Here is a 22,664-nt window from a genome sequence, read left to right as displayed (position 1 = left end):
GTATTTATTCACTCCATTTTGCTTCGCATTTCATTCTTTGAGTACATTAAACAAACCATTCCAGGTTTCAGCTGATTCATTCTGCAACAGTCAGGACAATCCGTTAACATTTAGATTCACTAAACACCTGCACTTTTAATGGACCAACATTGGCTCACGTCAAACCGTTCTTCACTACACCCACTTCATGCCTTTAACCGGAGGCAGGAAACCAGATGAAGGGTGGAGTAAAAAAAAAAGGAGGTAATCCACTAAATGTTTGCCTTATCTTAATGTCTTTGTATGTGCCTGATTGAGTCTGTGGAAGTTCTTGTTCTGCACTATTTAAAATGTTTCAAGACACTTTCTATAAAAAAAAATGTTGAAATTACTGTTAAAAAAAGAGTTTTAAACTGATACTTTTAATGGACAACAGCAGTGATCATTTAGACGGTTTTGTGAGTGCTAATGTCCAATATATAAATGTCACGTTGTGAATAAATGGTGTTCTGTGGCACAAATGTTTGATTTTTTTACTAATTCACAAAATTCTCTTCAGCTGGTGTTTTAGTTTTTTTTATTTACAAAAAAAACCCAAAACATTTTATTGCTCTGAGACAGGAACACTATATAGATTAAGCAGCAATAAGTGGGCTTTGCTTGTGTCACATGTAATCAGCCTCAAGTGTCTTCAGTCTTCAACTGTCCCATGGATCTGTGAAAATACAGAAGATGAACATCAGCCAACATGCGCAACCTCTTAGATTCAGATTTTATTCCAGAAAAAATTGATAGAAATGAAGGATTGCTGTCAAACACACAGTTCAATTGGGAGTATTTATTACACTCAAGGGTAAGAATCTTTTAAAGTTTGTTAGTTCAATGATTTATATGAAGGTTTTTTTGTTTTTGTTTTTTTTTGTCAGAGTGGAATAATATAAAATATTATTTCAGTGTTTTTACAAAAAATGAGAATTTGGTGTGAATTTTCTTGTGCACACACAGGCTCAAATATATGCATACAACCTCAGTAATATTTGAATTATTATAGTTTCAAAATAAAGTCCATCAATGACTCACTGCCTCAGCCAGCTCGGGCCAGTCCATCGCCATCACCACGATGTCGTCTGAAGTCGGAGGCGTTTCCAGGTTCCAGTAGGTGAGCTTGTCAAACACCGAGGTCACCTTCACCTTCCTGTCCTGTGGACAGAGAGTCATTGGCTTGTATCTGATGTTCTGCCTCTCATGGACGGTGGATTTCCACGTTTTCATGAGCCAGAGAGTTGGAGAGGTTTCCGCTGCTGTGGAGAGCATGAGCTTACCTCCTGGTCAGAGCCGTGTCTGTCGACCTCCTTCAGAACCAGACCCGTGTGGCCCTGAGGACAGCTGATCTCCTGTCCCTTTAGCCCGCGTCCTCTGAATGACACTGTCTTGTCTGCAAATGGACAGATATGTTAGTTACAAACAGCATAATTATGAAGTGGAAAGAAGTTTATACACCTTTATTGCTTAGCTAAACTACATGATAAACACTTTCTAAAACATGAAGGAGAAATATGACTAAAACACAGCAGTATTATGGTAACTTGTAGACCGGTATTACCGGTAGCAAATACAGGTCTACAATCTGTCTTTGTACCTTTCTTGTTTTCTTTTGTTGTTGCAGTGAAATACTGAGAGACCTGGGCGTGCCCAGTGTGCTCAATCTCACAGGGCATGAGGTGGACCGGGGCTTTTTCTGCCCGCTTTAGTGAGGACAGGTGGAGACAAGTAACACTGGCATTACAGGACATCCTGCAACCAGAAGACAAGAGAGGAGAAATTAACCCTCATTTCTCTTTCAACATGAAGTCATTTCAGGCTTGATTACTGATCAATTTCTAAGCTATAGGAACTGTTTCTAATTTTCCATCTACAACATGAAGCTGTGTGGAAAATAAATGCAAAAATCAGGGACAGTTTCAGATTCGGCCTGCAAAACAAAACCAAAAATAAAACGTATCAGTCAGTTTCTCCAAGTCCAGCAGTTTTAAATGTTATTTTCCATTTTGTCTGATGCTTGTTTTAATTTTTAACTTTAATGAGTTAAAACATTCAGCTGTGAGATTCATTCCCTACTTTAAGACATATTATTTAATTTATGCCACTCTCGCATTGCCATATTTTGTACATGTACACAGTTTCAGTACTGTATACGAAGGTGAAAACCATACAGAGCCTATCAACACCTCAAACCAACACTAAAGCATGGTGATGAGTTGGGCTTTACTGGAAATGTATCTTTACTCATTCCAGAAACAGTAAACGGGAAAGACCGAATCATTTCAATGATCGACTTTTACGTAAAACCCCTGAAATAAAACAGGGTGCACTTTCTTCTTTTTTTACTATGACTGAAGCTGCTGCTGGATCTGATGCTTCGCCTTGGTGAAATACAAAAACCACGGCTTATTAAGTAAAGACGAAGCAATATTTGTTTCACTCAAATATCGCTAAACTGCAATGGAAAAGATTTGTACAGAATAAAACAATTATTACCTTCCTTCTGTTTCCCAAATGTAACATGAAATGTAAACATGGACCGTTTCCTACGGTTTCCGCCAGCTGTCTTCTTCTTTTCACTAAAACATATTTTGGCGCGGTGTTTCGGTTCAGACAGCGGATACTGCCCCCTGCTGGTCTGAGGAGGCATTATTCTAATCTTCTACTGGACCCTATGGTAGGAGGTGAATCTGCTTAACTTGTTTTGAGACAACATGGAAAGTTTAGCTTTTTCCTAATTGTTCCCGTTTAGATTTTAGGTTGAGAGTAGCATCATAACTACTGTGAATATTACGTGAGGTAAACTAATCACCTAAAGGATCAAATTTTCTTAGACTACTGCACTGCACAAACACCCTTCATTTTCTCGATTTCCGCTTCCAAATCTCCAGACTTTTTATTTGCAATATTTTAGAATTATTACATGTTTTGGAAGGACTTTTAAAGTTCTTTTGCTGATTTTCCAGCTTCTCACTCATTTGTTTGTCCATTTTCAGAAAAATATTTCTAAAACTTCATACCTCAGCAGACCATGTGTTTATGCAATAAAACAACATATCAAATTCCAGTTTTAAATTAAATCTTTAGACAAGGCAAGTTTAGTTGTTGAGGATCATTTGCACAAAGTGCTTTGAGAGGAAAATAAATGAAGATAAACAAATACAAAGGAATTAATTTAACATATAAAATACACAATGAAAATTTAAAAACAATTATATAAGGTATGAATAAAAATGTGACAAAAACAATGTCTTGTGCTATGGATCTTTTGTATGGACAGAAATATTATTTGAAAATAGTTGTATGTCATCAACATTAAACCCAGATCAAAGTTTGTGATGAATTGCAATTAAGATGTATATTATTGAAAAACTTTAGGTTCTTTTTTTACCCATAGCAAGTCATAAAAACAGTTTCTTCTCATGTATTTAGCAATAGAAGAGAAAAATTACAGTTGTATGCTTAATGTTTAATTTTAAGGATTAGTTAGTCCTGCAAGATGGTCTAAAACCCTCTTCTAAGAAAAAAAAAACTAAAATTCCCCCAAAGGTTAAGGACAAAGCTTCTTTTCTTTGTGTTACTTGCCAGAGGGAGTGTAACAAACTAACTGTGCAGAGTAGCAACATTTCCTTGGGTTTCTATGTCATAATATCACTAAAAGATGTTTTTGTTTTTTTTCTACAATTCCCCCACCAAATTAATCAACTGGAGCATAAAACAAGGCTCCTCACAGGACTGGATTATACCGTGACAGCCATCATGCAATGCTGCAACCTCTAACTATTCCAGTCAGGGTGACCAATCTGTGTTTGAACTGAAGGATCTTACATTAAACTGAACTTGTCTGATTTGTACTGAAAAAAAAACTGAACAAAACCAAAATACACTAAGTATATTAAATCAGATGTATTCAGATGTGTTCTGTGACTTTCTTATGTATTTCTACACACCTGAGTCAAATAATCAGGTTGTTAGCAAGACTGGAGAACTTGACTGCATACTGAGGAACTAATTCAGCCATTTGATTCATGTGTGTTGGACCAGGCACACATATAAAAGTTGCAGGACAGCAGCTTGAGAACTGAAGTTGAAGTCTGTTCTATTAAACCAAACTGTATGGTAGTGAACTATAAATTACTGAACTGGTCTGCAAACTAAGCTGAGGTCATTACGCTGTGCTATATTAAGCTGAACTGAACTGCACTGCCCTGAAGTGAACTGAACCAAACCGAACTGAACTGAACTTATTGACATTAACTTGAACTAAACTGAACTAAACTTTGCTCTACTGAACTGAAATGAATGATGCTCACTTGAAACTGAATTGTGAACTGATAAACATAACTAAGTTGAAATTTACTAAACTGAACTGATCAGAACTAAGCTGAACTGAACTTCACTGTAGGGAACTGAACTTTGAACTAAACTATAATAAATGTGTACAGTAAAGAACTGAAGTAAACATTATTTACTGAACTGATTCAAATCAAACTGAACTGTATCACTGAACTGAAAAGAGAAACTAATGTAACATGTACAAAAGGAATCAGCTTAAAAACAGAGCAAATCAAAATGATTTGTCTTGGACTGAATAATTACTGGATTGAATGCAGGTGAGAGAACGAGGAACAGAACACGTGATCAGATGGCAACCAGAGAAATAAAATCAGAAAACCAAACAGAAATCAAAATCAGATGAAGGGAATAATAATAAGTCAAAAAGAACAAGAAATGAAGCACAAGAATGTGCTTCATGTGGGCTGGGCTAAACTTCATCCAATGACAGATTTTTAAAGCCCTGATGATAAGACATGTAAAGGAGTCGTTTCTGCATTTCACCAAAATCACTGCAGACGGAGAGACTTCAGGGAGCGATTTCCTAACAACTCTCAGTCGGCCAACAGGAACCAGAGGTGAGTTTCTTAAGGAAGGGAGAGGACAGCTGCAGGGCTTCTGCTGCTGCTTACCCAATAGATAAATGTTTTTACAGCTTTGAGTTTAAAGAGAACAGCATCAGGAACTTAACGTTTTGACTTCATAATAATTTCTAACTCTTTTAGAAACTGTATCCAACTGAAGTTAATCAAACTTAGGACTGACCCTCAAACTTTAAAATACATCAGTTTCAAAAACAGTTGTTCATGATTACAGTCCAAAGCCGTTTCAGGCTTTACTTCCACATATGTTTATTTAACTCTTTACTGTTTAACTGCTTAACAGGCTTTGTGGTGAGTATTTTTCATTGTGTGTTACTTTCTTTTTTATTGGTTGAATCGTTATTTACTGGTTTTGTGCAGCGTTTTGTGATAGTTTGTTACAGTTCGAAGTCATCTGATGTGAACGGGCCCACATTGTGACTCAGATTGGACTCGGTGGTTTTTGCTAATCTCATTTCTTTGAATTTTAAAGCTTGTGCCCTTAATTTGTAATTTCATTTGCTACACCTTTTGTTTTCTGGTTCATGTGCAGTGCTTTCTGTCCTAATTTCCAAGAAAATCTGGAAAAGTTCAGACATTTTGAATATTCAATGTCACTTGATGTTTTACTGGGTCATTTGGGCTTCTTGCAGTTAACTCAGTTTGCCAAAATGTCCTGTTTTTTTCAGGTGTAATGGATCAGGAAAGCCACCTGTCCTCAGAGGAAGAAGTTGGAGAACCTTCTGTCATCATCGGTCTGGTTCTGTCGCGGTTTCAGCATGCAGTGGTCCTGTGGTTCTCCAGGGCAAAGCGCAGACTCCTGCAGGGGTTCACTGTGTTCTCCACGGTACTTCTGCTCCTCTGGATCGCAGCTTTTTTATACGGGACCTTCTACTACTCCTACATGCCCAAAGCGGCTTTTTCTGCACCGGTGTACTACTACTACAGGTGGGTGCGGTGGGTTTGGTGTGACGCAGAGAAGACGTGAGCTTCTTGTTCAAATTTCTTTTCTTATCACAGGACAGACTGCGAATCGCCATCAGCTTTCTGGTGCTCTTATCCTGTGGCCAACGTCTCTTTGATGACAAATAGGAAACATGTAGGTACACAAAATGACCATCTGTAGCATTTCTTGCACTGCCATCCAAAATTATTCATACATCTTGAAATTTTCCATCTTCTGTTATGTGACAACCACAACCTTCAATGTATTTTAATGTTTGTGTTTTGTTTTGTGAAAATGCAACAAAAAGTAGTGAATAAATACGAAGCAAGCTGCACAGTGGTGCAGTTTGCAGCCCTTGTTGTCTTGCAGTAAAAAGGCCTAGGTTTGAAGCCTGGGGTCTTCCTGCACAGAGTTTGAATGTTTTAGTTCTGCTCAACTCTGGTTAACCCAAATAGCATCTAGAACTTAAATAATTACTGATTTGTGGAATTTATCAAAAGATCATCATCTCTTGCAGGTGCTGACATTTGGCCAGGTGTATCGGATGTATTTGCAGCTGGAGATGCCCGACTCACCAACCAATCATGAGGTGGGAATGTTCATGATCAAAACCACATGCTTCTCTCAGGATGGAGGCCAAGTGGCTTCCTCTGCTCGCACTGTAAGCTGCTGTCACTTCAATTTTCAAACACACTTTCTGCTTGAAAATGATCACTCTCTGCAGTGAATCTCAAAGCGCTGTGTTTCTCAGGCAAGCCAGCTGCAGAAGGCCTCCAGCTCTCGCTTTGTGAGTACAGCACTGACGCATAATAACAGAGTTAGATGAGTTCGGCGTGTGCAGAGCTCTGCTGGGACAGACGGCGATCTCGGTGTATCACTCTGACACCAGATTGAATGTCACAGATATGACGTATATAAACACTGACACTACAATCCATGCTTAAATGCAGTTTTCTAATGCCAACCAATGTCACTGAAGATTGCACATAAATTCTATACAAGGATCCCAGTTGGTTTGAGGATAAGTAATAAATGATGTGTAGTGGAAAGCTTTTATGACATCCACAACTTTCTCTGCATTTTGCTTCCAACCAACCAGATTTTCTTATCTTTTAAAGAAGGGCTGATCAATAATTGCAGGGTTTCTCAAAGTCTTTCAAAACTGCACCCCTTTTCGATAGCTGAATTCAAGAACGAACATAAAGTAAAATTGCACAACAATTTAACAAAGTGATTCCCAAAGATGGATTTGATAAAAAACCAGGCATACAATTTATGATCCACTGAAGAATGATGCATCTCTCAGGACTGATGTTACTTTTGTCCTTCACTTCTCAATTCTCGTCATTTTTTTTTTTTTTTTTGAGCAGTCGTTAGGAGGGAACTAAATTGTAAGTAATTGGTGAGGTTTAAAGTTTTCCACATTCATTCTGGATGGCATCATGCGAGCTCATCCCTGCTAGCATTCATTAAACTAACCCAATCAGCTTTGTTTGATTTTTACTGCTGGGCACTGATACTCCTTTATATGTGCCAGACACATTTACTGACACTTTTTACTGTGTAAAAAGTCTTAAAATTAATTCATCCTGTTCTTGCAACAGAAGAATCTCACACTGGACAATCTACTGTAATCCTTAATTTGTGTTCAGGTCTCTGTTTAGTGTGGAGACAGTCTTTCTAGCAGAATGTCTCAACAGGTAAACTCACAGTTTGAGAGTTGCAGCAAATTGCATCTTAAAAATTAACAACCATACGGGGATCTCGAAATGTTGAGAAAAAAAACGTTTTCCATTCTATCCTCAAAACAATTTGACGGGAGCTTTAAGAGAAGCTGTTTTCTTTAGTCAGACAGAATCCAAGCTGAATTTTTATTTTTATTTTTTTGGATCATGACTGAGTCCTTCTGCACAAGAATGATTTAAAACTTTCCATTTTAGGGCTTTTTACACGACTTTACCAAGGTTCTGATATATTTACCAGCGCTTGTATATAAAGTGTGTTGTTTCGCTGTGTTTAGGGAATGCTGCGGTACCGATCTGACCTGCTGAACACTCTGGGAACTCTCCTCTTCCTCCCTGCATTTCTGAGCGGAGCAGCCGAGCAGAAGCAGGTTGTAGAGGTGGAGCTCTTCTCAGAGTTCACAGACGACCCGGTGAGAAATGCACAGATTTTTTTTTTTTTTTTAAAAGTGGAGATATTTTTACTTGAGAGAAGATGATTTCTACAGTTTCTGCAAATAAACATGCTTCCTTTGTTTGTGCTCAGTACTCTCCATCGGTCATGGCTGTCATTGAGATCCTGTCCAGCAAAGTCCAAATCTACTCATCCCATCTGTTTGTGCACGCCCATTTCACTGGCTTGAGGTGAGACTGACAGCCAACGCATTGCTGCACAAAATCCTGCATTTCTGATGTTGTACGTGAAAGAGTTTGGTTTGCAGCTGGTTGAACATAAACCAGCTATAATGGGATTCACATCTCTGTAAAAGTTCCACTTTCACCTGATCAATCTACTCACTCCTGCTGTCTCTTCCTCACTGCTGAATCACTTTAGATGTTTTTAATTTTGTGACTTCTTGGTTGAGTTGTTGATGAGCTCCTGGAGTAATTTTGTTATACCGACAACTCCTGGGAAGGTTTACAACAGTTTAATTTTATTTATTTTTTTCCATGTTTTATCCTTTAGTGAATGAAACATTTAGTCTTGGAAATGATCAGCTCTACAAATATTAGTTTCTTCAATGAATGATGTGTTGCTTTTCTTCCTGTTCCTGTCAGAGAGGTTTTATTAAAATGATTTCTTGATTCTGTGAGCCAAAAATCACACAATAAAAAGGCTGTTAAATTTAACTGAGTTTTCAAAAAAAAAAAGGATTTACATCTTGATTTAACAAGGAAGGAAATTTCTTCTTCATATAAACCCAGAATTGTTTTGGTAACTTTCTTTACCTTAATAAATTGTTTGAAATCTGAATTTCGTATTTATTCACGTTACCCTTGTCTAATCTTTGCAACACAAAGGTAAAAAGAGGAACCTCTTTTCACTGCTCTGTAAATCCTTCTATAGTGAATAACGTAAGGTGATTATCTTTTCACCTCCCTCTTAGGGACCAATGCAGCAGACTGTAAACACTGATTGTTTTTAAAATCCTCTATTTCTATTTGTGTGTCTCTTCTCAGATATTTGCTGTTCTACTACCCCGTCCTGTCAGCCCTTATAGGTGTTGCAACTAACTTCACCTTCCTCAGCTTCCTCTTCCTCCTGAGCTACATGAGGCAGCTGTTGAGGCTGCCTCAGAGCCCGGAGCAGGTGAGAGGAAACTTTAAACCAGACAAAGTCAAGGGAGCAGGGCTGCAGCCTTGAAATATGTTGCTGTGTATTTTCTGTCATCCACCTCTGAGGTCTGTCTTACAGATCACTACAGATGATCTCCAGCCACTGGATGAAAAGGATCTCAGTGCAGGTGCAAAGAAATTCAATATTCTGGCACAAACACGGGTATAGCTTTAATTTTCAGGCAGATTTTTACTGATGGCATAAATTCATCTGCAGATGCTGCGGAGCGGCTGGGTCCTCTGCAAACCGATCCCACAGACATGAGTGGGGAAGAGCGCCACCTGGAGCGTACCAACACAGACATGCAGAACGGACACACACAGAGTGATATGAGCCAGTCTGAGGCAGCCTGACGTGTTTATTGAAAGAAAACTAGTCTGGAGATTTAAGTAAAGGTATCAGAATTAAACACTGAACTGTAATTTCAAATGTTTTGTGGGATCATGTACTCTGAATCCTGTTTACAGATTGCATTATCAGAACACTTTTTATGTTTTGAAGTTACTCTCTGTAATTAACTCATTTTTGCCGATTGTGTTTTGTGAAATGAATTTGGAAATGAGGAAAAAAAAAAAATCCAAATATTTAGAAAACAGTTCCTAAACATTTTAATGTTTAAAATTATTTCCAGATTCAACATTTTAGAGTTCCCTGTCAATGTTTCAGCTCAGGCTTCAAATAGGAAACCTGGAGACAAAAGATGGATGGATGAGTCGATGGATGAATTGATTTATGGTTGGAGGAACAAATTAAAATGGACATATGGATGGATAGATGGCTGACTTGATTTTCCTGACTGAAGGAACAAATTAAAATAGATGGGTGGATAAATGTTTTGTCAAAGCTAAACATCCATGAAATTGAGAAAGGAACTAGATTACAGTTTTAAAATATCAATATTTTTAATTCTCTGTTATCCCAAACCTATCCAGATTGCATTAACTTTTAAATCCCTTACCAGTGCAGGAGCCCTGAGTTGTAGCTGAACGTAAACTGTTGCCTCAGTTTCCACATTGCTGTTGCGTATCACAATAAAAAGGTTTTACTGCAGCAAAGTTTCTCTTTTTTTCCAGGGAGTTTTTTGTGCTTGTAGTTTATTTTGGCTCTTTTCTACATAAAACTTATAACATGAGAGAAACGGCTCAAGGAAGAGCTCAGTACAACTTTAACTAAGCATTTGCTGTAACTTTTAATTCCTGCACAGCAGCATTAGTTTTGGGCCATTCATTTGTCTACAGTTTGTGCTATGGATTATCATCTTGATGCATGAAAGGCTTAGTTTTGAAACCTCCATCACATACAAATGTCAGTTTAGGATTTGCTGGTATTCCAAATTCATTCATTTTTGTCTATCTAAACAAGCTTTCCTATCACAGAAGCAACAGAAAAGTGATAAAACCTTGAAGGTTGTTTTATATTTAGCAGTGGCTCTTTAATCTTTGTAAATCAGATGACGTTTCTCTTTTAGTTGTTTCCAATTATACATTAAAAACAACTTATTTTCACTATGCGTTGGATTGTGTAGCCTCTATCTAATGAGGACTGTTAGTGTGGCTGTTGTGATGAAAGTGGAGGGAGGACATGGCACTCCACACTGCCTGGCTCTGTCATTCCTGGACGTCATCCTGCCCTGAGGCGCTGTTGGCTGAGCTCCATCATCCAGCCCAGAGTCGAGCTTTGGAAACATCATAACGTCACCACATGCAAACTGTGGTTCTAGCAGAGAGAATGAGAGCGGAAGGTAACTCGGCGTCGGGCACAAGGCTTTGCTTCTCTGTGAATTCAACGCTAGATACAGGTAAGGGGAGTCCTGCAGCTTCATGAGGATTTATTCAGCAGTTTATATCATTTTAAAGAAGGTTTTAAAACTTTTTCTGCTTCTATTTTTTGTACACTTGCAAATGCATTTCCTGAATCATATTCAAAACTGTGGCTCTCTCGTACACATTTCCCTGTTGTGCAAGCACATGTAGTGCCCATGGAGCAGAATCGCCATCTTCGCTCCAGTGGGGAAAGAAACATGGATACAGGAGAGGATCCGTCATGCTTAAAGATGGAGGGAATCAAGATGGAAGATTCTGACTCGTGCACCGGACTCTCAGATGAGACACACCAGCATCTGACTATCAGTGATGGGCCGTCCAGCAGCTGCACTAAAGCCAGAAGCAAGTTTAGGCCAAGACTCCTGGCTACCAAAAGCTTCCCCCCTTACAGCCAGTGCATCGGTGGACTGGGAGAAGACGAGGACTGGGACTGTTATCTTGACTCGGAATCCCCCACGGCTTGCCAGTCTAATGCAAAGGAGGAGAAACCTATAGCTTATGAGGCGGACGACACTGCAAAGTATTCCCGGGATGTTCTCAGAGCCAAATGGAAGTCGAGGAGGAAAGAGAAATTAGGAGGCAGCTTCGACGTTGGCACAGACGGCTGCGATAGAGGGAGGCTGAGTGGGAAGAGGAGGGTGGAGAACAGTGGAATACAAGGAGAACACTGCGACGAGGACGAGGGGAAACACCGGAGAGGCAAAAGCTCCAGTCTGAAGAGAGGTGGAAGCAGTGTGGAGAAGGAAGACGGGAAACCTTCTCCCACCTCTGCAGCTCACGAGAACAGCAGCAGTGTGGAGGACCCCGAGAGGCAGAGCCGGGAGGATGATGAGGTGATGGAGCCCTCAAGTCATCGGCATCCAATCCTCTCCAAGCTGTTGCACTCCTCCACCTCCTCGTCCTGTTCCTCTATCAACCTCTCATCAGAGAGCGACGAGGTCTTCAGCGACCTAGATGATGTCGTGTCTAAAAGAAAAACCTTCAAGAAGGTCAGAACACCTTATCCAGCAAACACCAATTCACGTTTTTCTGCACATTTTTAGGCATTTGTCCAGTTCATCACTCTGTTATACCCTCAGTGCATCTGTCTGCTCTGGTTTTCCATGGAAAAGAAAAACAAACCATGTTTCTCAACTGTTCTTTGCGCCTGTGGTCAAGCTGATTTGCATGGGCTTGAAAGAGGACTTTGACACAGTCAGATTTGAATGGCGTTTGCATGGAAGCCTCCTGCTTCTGCAACAGATATGAGTAAAGGGAGGAGCAAACAGTGGGAGGACGACTAGAAAGTAGCTGTTTCTCTGGCTTCAGTGTGTTTGAACTGTCGAGCACTAAAGAAAAGTCATTAGGACTTTGGGTGATTAGGTTTACACTGCTTCAAATAAGCATTCTTCATCACTTAGAATAAAAACTGGAATAGGTTCAGTAGAATATAGATGCTTCTAAACAAGCAGCGAAAACTGAAACCTTGTTTTTGTTTCTTCAGTGTCTCTACTGAGCATGCTCAGCTCTGCTGTAGCTGTTGTTTTTCAGTTCTTCTGTGCCACGTTTCAGTCTGGTAGCAGCTGTTTTGTGTATATACAAAGTAGATCTTAAGTTTACAGCTATGCTCTGTTGGGAGACAAAAAAAAACACTTTAACACTCCCAGACTTTCACAGAATATTTTCAGTAAATAAGGCTAAGAAATTCCCATCCTGGAATAAAAACAGAAATAAGAATTTACAAAACCTTTAGATAAAAAGTCAGACTCATGATTCCAATGCATCTCCTACATGAACACTTTTTTTTTTTCTTTGATTGTCCCTCAGAGTCGCACATGGAAAACCTTCCTGACCATGATGCACTGGTCACTCAAGCGACAGAGCTCCTGGGTTCAGCTAGCTGGACATCAAGGCATGTACTTCACACAGCAACTCGCATGTTTTCATACTTAACTTTTTCACTCTTTCACGTGTTGTAAACACAAACTTAAATTTAAGTTTATCTTAATGCCTTTCTTTGTAAAGAAAGCGTAAACGTAGTATTCTCATATCTGTAGAAAGTATATAATGTGTATTTGTATTCATCCCCATTAGTCAATAGTTTTGTTGAACGATTTCTCTGTCAACTTTGCATGTTTAAAGACTAAAACCATCTCCCATTTTAAAATCCCAACTAAGTCAGATTAGATTGAGCCTTCCCATTTCAGCACGTTTACATTGACTTAAACCATCCCACTGCTGTATGTTTAGGGTCATTGTTCTGTCCAGTCTCAAACTGCTCTGAATTTATCTACACTCATCTGTCTCCATAGCATAATCATTCCATCATCACAGATGGCAGTTCTGTGGAATAAACAATTACAGGAGCTCTGCAGCTCCTCCAAAGTTACCACTGGCTTCTTGGCTGCTTTTCCTAAATCATGCTCTCTTTGCCAACCCTGTCAATTTAGGTAGACGGTCATGTGTGAGTTAGAAGGTGTGCCAGACTCTTCCCATTTATTTGATTGACCAAACAGAGCTGTGTGAGATGCTGCTTTAGTTGTCCCTCTCTACTGTGTCCCTTGGTCTTCATGACCAAACCTTTGAGGCCTCCACACTTAACATTTATCACTTTGCATTGGTTTTTCACATAAAATACCAATGAAATACCCTGGCAGTTTGACTGTAAAATGAGAGACACTGCTAATTGTTGGATGTGAATCACTTCATGTACATTATAAAATTTCTTTATTTAAACAATTGTGTAATTAAATTGAGTAGATCAAGATTTATTGTCTCCTAAATCTTTTACTGCTTCTTGTATCTTACCATGTTCTTCTGTTACCAGGTAATTTTCAGGTTAGTAAAGGAGGGGAGGTGCTGAAGCTGTACAGTGAACTGGAGGCGAAGTGTCTGGACAGCCTGATGAGAGATCCGCTGAGGCCCTTCGTCCCGCAGTACTATGGTTTGGTCACCAGAGGGGAGCACTGCTACATCCGCCTGGAGGACTTGCTCAACGGCCTGAGGAGGCCTGTTATCATGGACTGCAAGATGGGAGTCAGGTATGGCTTTTTTCTGATCATTTAACTGACTGAAGAGGATTTAAAAACAAAGAGATGGCATGTTTCTTTTAAAAGTAGAGTCTAACCTAATGTTTTGAAAAGTTAAGCTCGCTATATTACTTTCAGGGATCATCTGTTTTCTCCCCATTCCATTGCTGGAATTTTTGTTAATAAAACGTGTTGTATTTACTAGAACATGAGTTTATTTCTGTTTTTATACAAACCGAAAAGTCGGTTTATGACTTTAAATGACTTTACGCTGAAAGTCAACTGATTTGAAACATGAACGCATGAATGAAAGGTTAAGTGAGTATTGATGGATGCATGTTCAGAAGAAGCTGCTTATCCCTGCAGCAGACTCAGAGATCTGAGTAAAGGAAGAGGAGAGTGAATGACACCTGGTGAGTATTGAATCTGGTCTTTTGGCAAGTTACCAAAGGAACGAAGTCGATCCTGGATTGGTTTAAGCTAAAGGAACTAAGACGGGTGTTTTGGTATGAGTGCTTTTTCTTTCTGACTTGGATTACCTGAAGGTGTATTGCAAGGGTGGACAGTCAGGTGAGTTACAGTTGCACAAAAGGACGAGAAGGATCCGCGGGTGAATTGTGAGAGAAGATTTGTAATCCAGGTAAGTATTTTAGAGCTACAATGGCTCTAAAGATTGATATCTAAAAATGTGTTCCTGTCAACCTCAGATTGTACAATTAATCTGTTAAACTGGATGTCTATTCTTTTAAATATATGTTCCAGGTATTTGATTCCTTTACACATCCAATGTTTTATATTATTTTGTTGTATGATGTCAAGGTTGTTCCAGATGGGTGTACGTCTTCATGGATTTAGTGAGACTGTCATTTTTAGAAACTCCCACCATGCAGTCAAAGAGGAGCAGATATTACTATTTTTAAAGAAAACATGTCATTTTATATTTGAGCTAATGAAAAGTGGGTTCAAAATCTTTGTTGTTAGTCTGTTTTACATCTAGGATTCATCCAGGAGGCCTGGTGGATAAGAAGTAATGATGGAAACTCTAGTTCTCCTTTATCTTTGGTCTTCTTTAATACATCTTTTTAACATAACTTCAAAATAATTACTGTAGCTTGCAGCTCCACAAAACCCATAGCTTTTCACAAATCTAATACTTTCATTAGCTTCTTTAGTTCAGATGAAACATGCAAACTTGCAATCATCCATCTGAAGACAAAGCTTTATATGGAAATGCAATAAGCAAAGACCAAAACATTTGATTTCTTTCTATGAAGCAGATCGAAACAACTTTTCCTTAAATCTGTGAAGGATGGAAGTAGATTGAATTTCCGAAATGGTGCCAAATTAAGGGCTTATTGCCAGGATGTATCATGTGATCATTTTCCCTTTCAGAACATTCCAGGAAGAGGAACTGGTCAAAGCTCGAACCAAGCCCAATTTGAGGAGCGACATGTACCAGAAGATGGTGAAAGTCGACCCATCAGCACCAACAGCCGAGGAACACGAACAGAAAGGAGTGACAAAATGGCGCTACCTACAGTGGAGGGACACAACCAGCTCCACATCCACCCTGGGCTTCAGGATTGAGGGCATCATGGTATTGGAGAGAAATGCTCAGTTCTAGCATTTCAATACAAAGAATGATGGCCAACCATGCAAAATGATTGCTGTCATTGCTGATTTTTTTTAGATGGAGGATGGAAGTGTCCAACGGGATTTTAGAAAAATTCACTCCTTGACTCAGGTCACAGAGGCATTACTCTACTTCACCAGGAGCCAACTGGACACTCTGGTCAGTCACAGTCACACTGTAGCAGTGGAAAATATACCCTTGAATCAGATGACAACTGGAGAAGATTTTATTTAAATCTGAAGTTAAACCAAATACAGCCATTGTTAAGCTGTCAGAAGACGCATTTGAAGCGGCAACAACATGCTGCATGCAGAGATTTTCACTTAAAGATTTAGAGGAAAACATGCAGGAGAAAAGTTTTTCAAAACTTTTAAATTATTACCTAATTTGTTTCTGTTGGCTGAAGATGTTTTTCACATTCAGTCAGATTACAACTAAAGACTTCAGTGTAATTTATTAATTTATTTTGTGAAAGAGTTAAACAACAAACACAAAAGATGTTCACCTTCCAACCCTAAATATGCAACCAGAATGACAATCCAATGGTTTGGATTAAATATATCTGTGTTAGAACAACCCAGTAACTTTATACTTAAATCTAATTGTAAATCTGTAATGAGACAAGAACATTGTTGATCATATCTCCATCCAGTCTGAGATCAGGCCATTTTGCAGTACCAAAGATTTGCAGCTGTAATTGGAATGAAAGGTTGTTATACGAATGATTAAAACAAGACAAATTAATACAAAACCATTTACCAGATTGTCATATTCAGCACTTCTAGAAAAAGAAGAAACATATTTTTCATTTTGGTTCCAAATTTTAAATGACTTTGTGTTGGTGTGTTTCATAAAATCACAATAAAACCCATTACAGTTATAATGTAACAGAATATTAAAGTTCAATGGGTATAGATACTTTTGTGAGACTCTATAAATGGCTTATCAAACAAAAGAAATATTTTGAAATTGGTTACATACTTTACCTTTTCTTATCATTTTGGCTGCCTTTAGTTCATTTTTAACCAGCAAAATTTTGGGAAGCCTCGAGAATTGTTGATGAAACATGGCAATGAATTCTGGCTATTTGGAGGAAAGGTTTTAACCTCACATGTACATTCTTTGCACTTTGAGTTTAATTCTGTTTTTCCCTGTGATATTTGTGAAGCACAGATATTCGTGTTCATGTGTGTTCCCAGAACGCGTACCACTCCAGGCTGGTGGACCTGAAAGACGCACTCAGGAGTTCAGAGTTCTTTCGAAAACATGAGGTTCGTAAATGGAGAGAAGTGAAATCCACATACCGATCCTGTTTTGCTTTGTCGTCATAGACGTTCACTGAATCTCTTATTTCCTGAATCTCAGGTTATTGGCAGCTCACTCCTCTTTGTACACGACCACAGCAAGGCCAGTGTTTGGATGATAGACTTTGGGAAGACAATGCCTCTTCCTGACTCGAAGGAGGTCCAGCACGGCGTCCCTTGGGTTGAGGGGAACAGGGAGGACGGCTACCTGATCGGTCTGACCTCCATCCTCACGGCTCTGAGCCAGGCCATCAGCCTGGCCGAGGGGCAGCAGGAGGGCACCTGAGTGGAAACATGGAAAGTGTGAAACATGAAGTTCTCAGAGTGTCTGTGACACCATCACCTGGATTCAGGGATGAAGCAGGAACAATGGCTGCTTCAATGAAGCTGAAATTCAAAGACTTATGAAGTGGAAGCTAGTCTTGCTTATTGTACATCTGGTATGTACATACGCCAACAGTGGGGAGGGCTTTTTTTTATTATTTTTTTTTTTTATAAAGAATGAAGTTATTTCGTGTGTTTTTGTATTGCATGTTATATTTAAAAAATGTTATGTATCTTTAAGAACGACATTGCGCACAACCACATGTGCTGCCTGTTTTAAGTCAGTACATGTTTGTATGTTTAGTGGTAGCTGTGCTTTTTGATAAGGAACTGATAAAACGCACATGTTGCTTTTCATGATCTATGAAAAAAATACATATGCATCTATTTGATTCCAATGAAATGTTTTATTTTTTACTTTTTGTCTGGTGGTCAGACATTTTATAGACTTATGGTATGGCAGCCCAGGTTAAGTTAAATAAACTGAAAAATTCTGTCCACCTCATTATTACATTGATATTTGGTACAAAAAATAAGGAAATGTGTTTGTAATCCATTCTGTGTAGCAACAAGATTTTTTTAGCAATAAATCTTAAGTAGGTGTAAAGTCTAAATCTTTTTAAATGGCAGATCATTTGTAATAATCATTAGAGTGTTGGCAACCAGAGCTGAGCATGGGTCAAGCCCATGTAAATCATCTGTTAATTTTCCATCTTTATTTTTTTATTTTTTGGAGTTGGTTTGAAGAAACGGTGGATGATATCCATGCTCATCATCAGTTTAGTCACGCACTGATGTGGGACACAATCCAGTTCTTCAACTAGAATTTGCTGCAGTGTGGTTGTGTAGGTCAGCGTGGCACAACCTCTACGCCAAAGCTCATCCATTTTGAGTTCATTAATTTCTGGAAATTAGCAAAAGGATATCAAAAAATCATCACTATTTCTAGTTTTAGGTTGTTTTTTTTTATATTTGCTTAGATTTCAAAATATTATTTTGACTTAGAATTACCCAAATGACTTGGCACCAGCATACGATAAAAATTCACTAGGTCTTCTGGTTCAAGTCTACTCTGCATCCCCATAATCAAAGCCAAACAAGCAACAATTGAGTTGTTATGCTCCAGTAATCTGGAACAAACTAACATAAAACTGCAAAACTGATGAAACACTGAGTTCATTTAAATCAAAAACCCATTTGTTTAGAGTTGCATTTCATAACTGGAATGTTTCGTCTTTTGCTTGTTCTATTTCCCCTTCTAATCATTTGGAATTGTCTTGTTGCTGAAAATGTGCTATACAAACAAAATTTACTTTCCTAAAAGTTGATTATATTTTTTAATGCAGAGAAAAGTGCAATAGGTGGCATTACACATAATAAAATGACCGAATCCGACTCTGGTCGCAAAATCTGTGGTGGCTAACTAAATTCGACATTACACCTGCAGGTTTTGGTCCATTCCAATAGGTGGCGCCATGATGCAGTTTGTCCACTAGCGAAATCTTAGCCGTTCGTGGTACAAACTGAGCAGGACATAGACATTCACCCTGGAAGAGGTCCTTTTAAATGTTTTCAGAGAGAGAATGATGACATTTAAGTAAATTAGTGGGTAAAAATTGTTCAATAACGTCTTGGATAGGAGAAAAATGAAAACCGTCGCGCTAATTCCAACAGCTAGCTAAAAGCTAAATTCAACCGCTCTTCCACGCACAGGTAAAGATGGAAAACAAATAAAGTTGGTGCATCAGGACTTTATGAACATTTTAATTGACCTGTTTGTTGTGTTACATTATACTATTAACAGGCGAATACACTTGAGGACCCTGATTGGTAATGTTTCGGAGAAACTACCCTAACCTAGCCGTGGTGACCCGCGTTATAAGTGACGGTAAGTGATCCAAATTGCACCAAATTTCTCAAGTTAGCCTCTTGCTGGCCTAGTTTCTACATAACTGTTCAATTACCTGCATATTTTTCAGTTAAAATTTAAATAAAGTATAGAATATATTTAAAGATAAATAAATCGTAGTTGGCTTTTTCGGCGCCTGAATTCACCTGCTGCGTCTAATTTATTTCCACCTGACGTGGAGAATGTTGTAGTCTTAATGTCTGCTGAGGAATTAAAGATTTGGTTCTAAAGAGAGCCTTCTAATTGTTAAGTTTAGCAAGAAGAGCTACTGGGTGTTTTCCTTTATAAGGGGTCACTTCCAAAATAAAGCATTTCCTTTCCATTTTTATTCTTGGGTATCCTGTTAGTAAAACCTCACTTCCACTGCTGCTCTGTTAGGAGTGCAACTATATCTTATAACTGTAGACATTCTGGTCTGTCAATAATAATAATAATTCCAAAACATATTTGAATGCTACACCAACAGCTTAAAACTCAATAGTTTTTCAAATGTGATGAATTTTTAAAAATGGTCTTTGTGCTTCATTTGCTTGTGCTAAACCCATTCTCTCTAGTACGCATCTTCCTGTGATGGACTGACCACCTGTTGTTCAGTGCTGTACTCTGCTCATTGACAGATGGAGGGGGTGGAGGGCAGCATCTTTGTGATGCTCTGTGGAATAAGGGAGTTATATGAAATGGATTGATGAAATTGAAGAATGGTTAATCATGTCTATTATGTCTGTTGAGGCAGATTTTTACATATGCAATAGTAAAAAAAAAAAGCAGATTCCCCATAATGCACAAAAAGCAGAAAAGGAAAAAATGAAAATGCTTTATATAACTAAGTAGCTGTGGGTTACTAAGTTTGTTTTTTTTTTGTTTGTTTGTTTTTTTCACCATTGAATTAAACTAAAACTAATGTGATGAAGAAAAGTGATTGAAATCAATGTCATAATACGGTAAGTGTGTGATTTTACCGTTGCTCTTTTATTTTAAGTAGCTTGCAACATTGTTTGGATGCAGACAATGTTGCACGAGTGTCAGTGTGCGTTAATGTTATTTAGCTTAACATTAACCCAATCTCCTTACCATGGATGGGACGTCGCTCCAACTTTTTAGAGAAATTGACCTCTGTATATGGTGTACAGAGGAGAAATGAAATCAATAATTAAACCAAAGGTCAAGAGACGATGGCAGAAAGAGTGGGAAAAAGAAAGAAGTGGCCAGTGGCTTAACATTCAAAGAAAGCTGGCGAAATAGAAAGGACATAAGCATATCCAAGGTTAGTCAGTACATTTCTTAAATTAGAGAAATTACACAGATTACTATGAGTTTTATTTAAAACAAACAATACAAAAACAATGGAGCATGTTTTATTGTTAGACACAAAGCAATGAGAGAAGTGAACTGGTAGGTAATTTGTAAGACACGAAATTTAAACTGGACATACAGGACCTTTAGGACAACATTTGTTGATGGAAATATTACTCTTTTTGTTGAGGTAGCTCAAAAACACTAAATTAATAGCGACACTATGAAATACTTTTAAGGATAGTTTTACTGCACCATACATTATACTTTTATTTGAGCAAAATTATGGTGTATTACCCAAATTTTACTCTTATTTGAGTAATATTTCCGCCAGTGGGGTAGCGTAAATAAATGTTTATTTTCTTATTTACTTACGAAGTTTGTTCGTCCTGATTAACACTTCTGAGCGGTAATTCACAAAAGCTTTGCTTGCTAACCACCTGTGAAGGAGAAGTAGACGACCAACGGGCGCGCCACATTTCGTCGTTGTTGTAAAGTTGCTTTCAGCGCAAAACCCTCCTTGAAATTTGATAAATCTTACTACCGATATCATAAAAGTTAACAGCTATTATTTTTTTGCATGTTTCTTGTTGCTGTGTGTTCTCTTCTTGTTAAAACGGACTTTAAAAATAAAATGCCCCGCCCTCTAGTTTTGACCCGGAAAAGAAATTTTGTTGCTTCCGTCGTCTTCTTGATAGCACGGGAAGCTCGCTAAGCTATGCTAAAAGCTAGAACGAACCCAGTTTGACGTCCTAGTGTCTTTTGTTTCATCCGGAGCCATGTGGGATGATTGATTTGTTTTCACCGTCTCTGGCTTGCATTTTATAAAAGAGAAAAGTCGGGGCCCGCGGATTGTCTTCCCCAACAAGGGCTGCTCTTTTCTTTTTTCGACTCAGAACGAACACTATAGAAAGAATATGGCGGACAGCGGGCATTACTACAACGGTGAGTACCACGTTTACTGTCGCATTAACCTCACATCTGCTCTCCTGCTTTCACCACTTCCCTTCAGGCCATGAAGACTTTATGGTGAAAAGAGAGGTCACACAAGCAGATTTCACGGTCCACAGAGGTAACATGTGGACAGATGTTTAAAGTGTATAGTTTTAATGTGTCTTTTTCTTATATTATTTAATTCCTAGATATTATGCATATGGTTCTAGACTTCATAAAACCTATAAGTCAAAAACGTAAAGCCTTGTGTTTTGACACAAAGGGCCTTTTTTAAATGAACTGTCTTCCAGTATAAGTTTTGATCGAACAGATTGAGATTTGGAGATATTTTCGTTATCCCTTTTATATGTGTGTGTATATATATATATATATATATATATATATATATATTATTTACATTGTATACAGAAATGTGAGTAGTTTTATTAGGTAAATGTAGTTTTTGTCTTGATGAAAGTATGATTTAAAGGCTAGCTAGATGTAATGTTTTGCTATAGACAAAACATTTACAGAGTTTTTGTTTTTATGATTTTTGTTACAGAATGTATATCTTGCAGCTAAAAGTTCTATATATTATGATTACATGTACTCTAATTGCATGTTAAAATGCATATACTCCAAGTAATTAGTTATATGATACATTATCTTTAAGATGTTCCTGTTACTTCAGCTGGCCTGTAACACCTTCTTATGATTCAGATTTTGTCCATTGAGTTTATTTTTCCAACAAAGAAGAGATTTCTAATCTTTAAATATTTGCTCGCTTAAGAAATCTCTTAAGTCCTTTTTGAAAGGACTTGCTTTGCTTTGTCAGTTTTATGATACTCAACTCTTATTTATTGTTTACCCTATCAGAGCATGATGACAGAACCGCACCATTTCGCACCCGTAAAGGCAGAGGATCCAAGGGTCGGCCATTTGACAGATCTCGGAGAGACCGCCAGCGAGGCAGTCACTCAGGAGGGTTTGGAGGCCCCGGCCCCCGGTCCAGGCTGCTGGAGGATACAGATGGAGATGTTACTATGAGCGACAGCTCTCAGGACAGTAGCTCGCAGAACAGATTGTAAGTGTTTCTGGACTGGTTCTTGTGAGCTTATTACATAATAGGCAGTGTGCTCTATACTTTGTGAGTAGATTTGTTTCTCAGCAGGACAATTTTCTGAGCACAGTGTGAATTTAGTTTAAAAAATATAG

General features: G+C 38.4%; 4 protein-coding genes across 8 annotated transcripts in view; 3 read left to right on the top strand and 1 right to left on the bottom strand.

The window, feature by feature from the left end:
- Nucleotides 1-539: 539 nt before the first annotated feature.
- Nucleotides 540-2,615, bottom strand: rnaseh2c (ribonuclease H2, subunit C). Of its 2 annotated transcripts, none has more exons than XM_015017886.1 (5): nucleotides 2,518-2,615; nucleotides 1,583-1,773; nucleotides 1,302-1,414; nucleotides 1,060-1,179; nucleotides 540-694 (listed from the first exon to the last, which is right to left on the bottom strand). In XM_015017886.1, exons 2-5 carry the CDS (start codon nucleotides 1,770-1,772, stop codon nucleotides 671-673), a joined length of 447 nt encoding a protein of 148 aa, XP_014873372.1. In that variant the 5' UTR covers nucleotide 1,773; nucleotides 2,518-2,615; the 3' UTR covers nucleotides 540-670. The 2 variants fall into 2 exon arrangements, with proteins under 2 accessions (XP_014873372.1, XP_014873373.1); XM_015017887.1 differs by having other exon boundaries at nucleotides 1,619-1,773.
- A 2,033-nt stretch (nucleotides 2,616-4,648) lies between these two features.
- Nucleotides 4,649-10,271, top strand: LOC106936708 (seipin-like). 3 transcript variants are annotated; one of them, XM_015017883.1, is made up of 11 exons: nucleotides 4,649-4,934; nucleotides 5,627-5,885; nucleotides 5,958-6,036; nucleotides 6,401-6,544; nucleotides 6,635-6,670; nucleotides 7,904-8,038; nucleotides 8,152-8,249; nucleotides 9,066-9,195; nucleotides 9,301-9,349; nucleotides 9,439-9,617; nucleotides 9,854-10,271. In XM_015017883.1, the coding sequence occupies exons 1-10, from the start codon at nucleotides 4,823-4,825 to the stop codon at nucleotides 9,573-9,575; spliced, it is 1,179 nt and encodes a 392-aa protein (XP_014873369.1). In that variant the 5' UTR covers nucleotides 4,649-4,822; the 3' UTR covers nucleotides 9,576-9,617; nucleotides 9,854-10,271. The 3 variants fall into 3 exon arrangements, with proteins under 3 accessions (XP_014873369.1, XP_014873367.1, XP_014873370.1); XM_015017881.1 differs by having other exon boundaries at nucleotides 9,439-10,270; XM_015017884.1 differs by lacking the exon at nucleotides 4,649-4,934 and adding an exon at nucleotides 4,994-5,249 and having other exon boundaries at nucleotides 9,439-10,270.
- Nucleotides 10,272-10,373: 102 nt separating this feature from the next.
- On the top strand, nucleotides 10,374-17,696 carry LOC106936707 (inositol-trisphosphate 3-kinase A-like). Its single transcript, XM_015017880.1, has 8 exons — nucleotides 10,374-11,020; nucleotides 11,187-12,034; nucleotides 12,852-12,936; nucleotides 13,852-14,065; nucleotides 15,446-15,650; nucleotides 15,744-15,845; nucleotides 16,886-16,957; nucleotides 17,052-17,696. Exons 1-8 carry the CDS (start codon nucleotides 10,924-10,926, stop codon nucleotides 17,274-17,276), a joined length of 1,848 nt encoding a protein of 615 aa, XP_014873366.1. The 5' UTR covers nucleotides 10,374-10,923; the 3' UTR covers nucleotides 17,277-17,696.
- A 1,091-nt stretch (nucleotides 17,697-18,787) lies between these two features.
- The window catches only part of nxf1a (nuclear RNA export factor 1a), a 21,553-nt gene continuing 17,676 nt past the window's right edge, over nucleotides 18,788-22,664 (top strand). Inside the window, exons 1-4 of one of the 2 annotated variants that reach the window (XM_015017878.1) lie at nucleotides 18,788-19,027; nucleotides 19,119-19,202; nucleotides 21,529-21,588; nucleotides 22,326-22,533. In XM_015017878.1, the coding sequence (XP_014873364.1) occupies nucleotides 19,148-19,202; nucleotides 21,529-21,588; nucleotides 22,326-22,533 (323 nt within the window). In that variant the 5' untranslated portion in view covers nucleotides 18,788-19,027; nucleotides 19,119-19,147. Of the gene's footprint in view, nucleotides 19,028-19,118; nucleotides 19,203-21,225; nucleotides 21,462-21,528; nucleotides 21,589-22,325; nucleotides 22,534-22,664 lie in introns of those variants that run through there. The other variant, XM_015017879.1, reaches the window with a different exon arrangement.

The sequence above is a fragment of the Poecilia latipinna genome, unplaced genomic scaffold (assembly GCF_001443285.1).
Source record: "Poecilia latipinna isolate Pla-1442-1.1 unplaced genomic scaffold, P_latipinna-1.0 Scaffold2199, whole genome shotgun sequence".
Lineage (NCBI taxonomy): Eukaryota > Metazoa > Chordata > Actinopteri > Cyprinodontiformes > Poeciliidae > Poecilia > Poecilia latipinna.
The sequence above is the reverse complement of the archived record's forward strand: the minus strand, read 5'-3'. Positions and strand labels throughout refer to the sequence as shown.

Bases quoted from the DNA above. Each gene is read 5' to 3' on its own strand.
- rnaseh2c (XM_015017886.1), bottom strand. From the start codon at position 1,772: ATGTCCTGTAATGCCAGTGTTACTTGTCTCCACCTGTCCTCACTAAAG. The intron at 1,415-1,582 runs GTAATACCGGTC...GTCCATTTGCAG, and splicing joins TAGACCTGTATTTGCTACCG to ACAAGACAGTGTCATTCAGA. The intron at 1,180-1,301 runs GTAAGCTCATGC...CTCTGTCCACAG, and splicing joins GACACGGCTCTGACCAGGAG to GACAGGAAGGTGAAGGTGAC.
- LOC106936708 (XM_015017883.1), top strand. From the start codon at position 4,823: ATGATAAGACATGTAAAGGAGTCGTTTCTGCATTTCACCAAAATCACT. The intron at 5,886-5,957 runs GTGGGTGCGGTG...TTCTTATCACAG, and splicing joins CCGGTGTACTACTACTACAG to GACAGACTGCGAATCGCCAT. The intron at 9,196-9,300 runs GTGAGAGGAAAC...TCTGTCTTACAG, and splicing joins TGCCTCAGAGCCCGGAGCAG to ATCACTACAGATGATCTCCA.
- LOC106936707 (XM_015017880.1), top strand. From the start codon at position 10,924: ATGCAAACTGTGGTTCTAGCAGAGAGAATGAGAGCGGAAGGTAACTCG. The intron at 15,651-15,743 runs GTATTGGAGAGA...GATTTTTTTTAG, and splicing joins TCAGGATTGAGGGCATCATG to ATGGAGGATGGAAGTGTCCA. The intron at 16,958-17,051 runs GTTCGTAAATGG...CCTGAATCTCAG, and splicing joins AGTTCTTTCGAAAACATGAG to GTTATTGGCAGCTCACTCCT.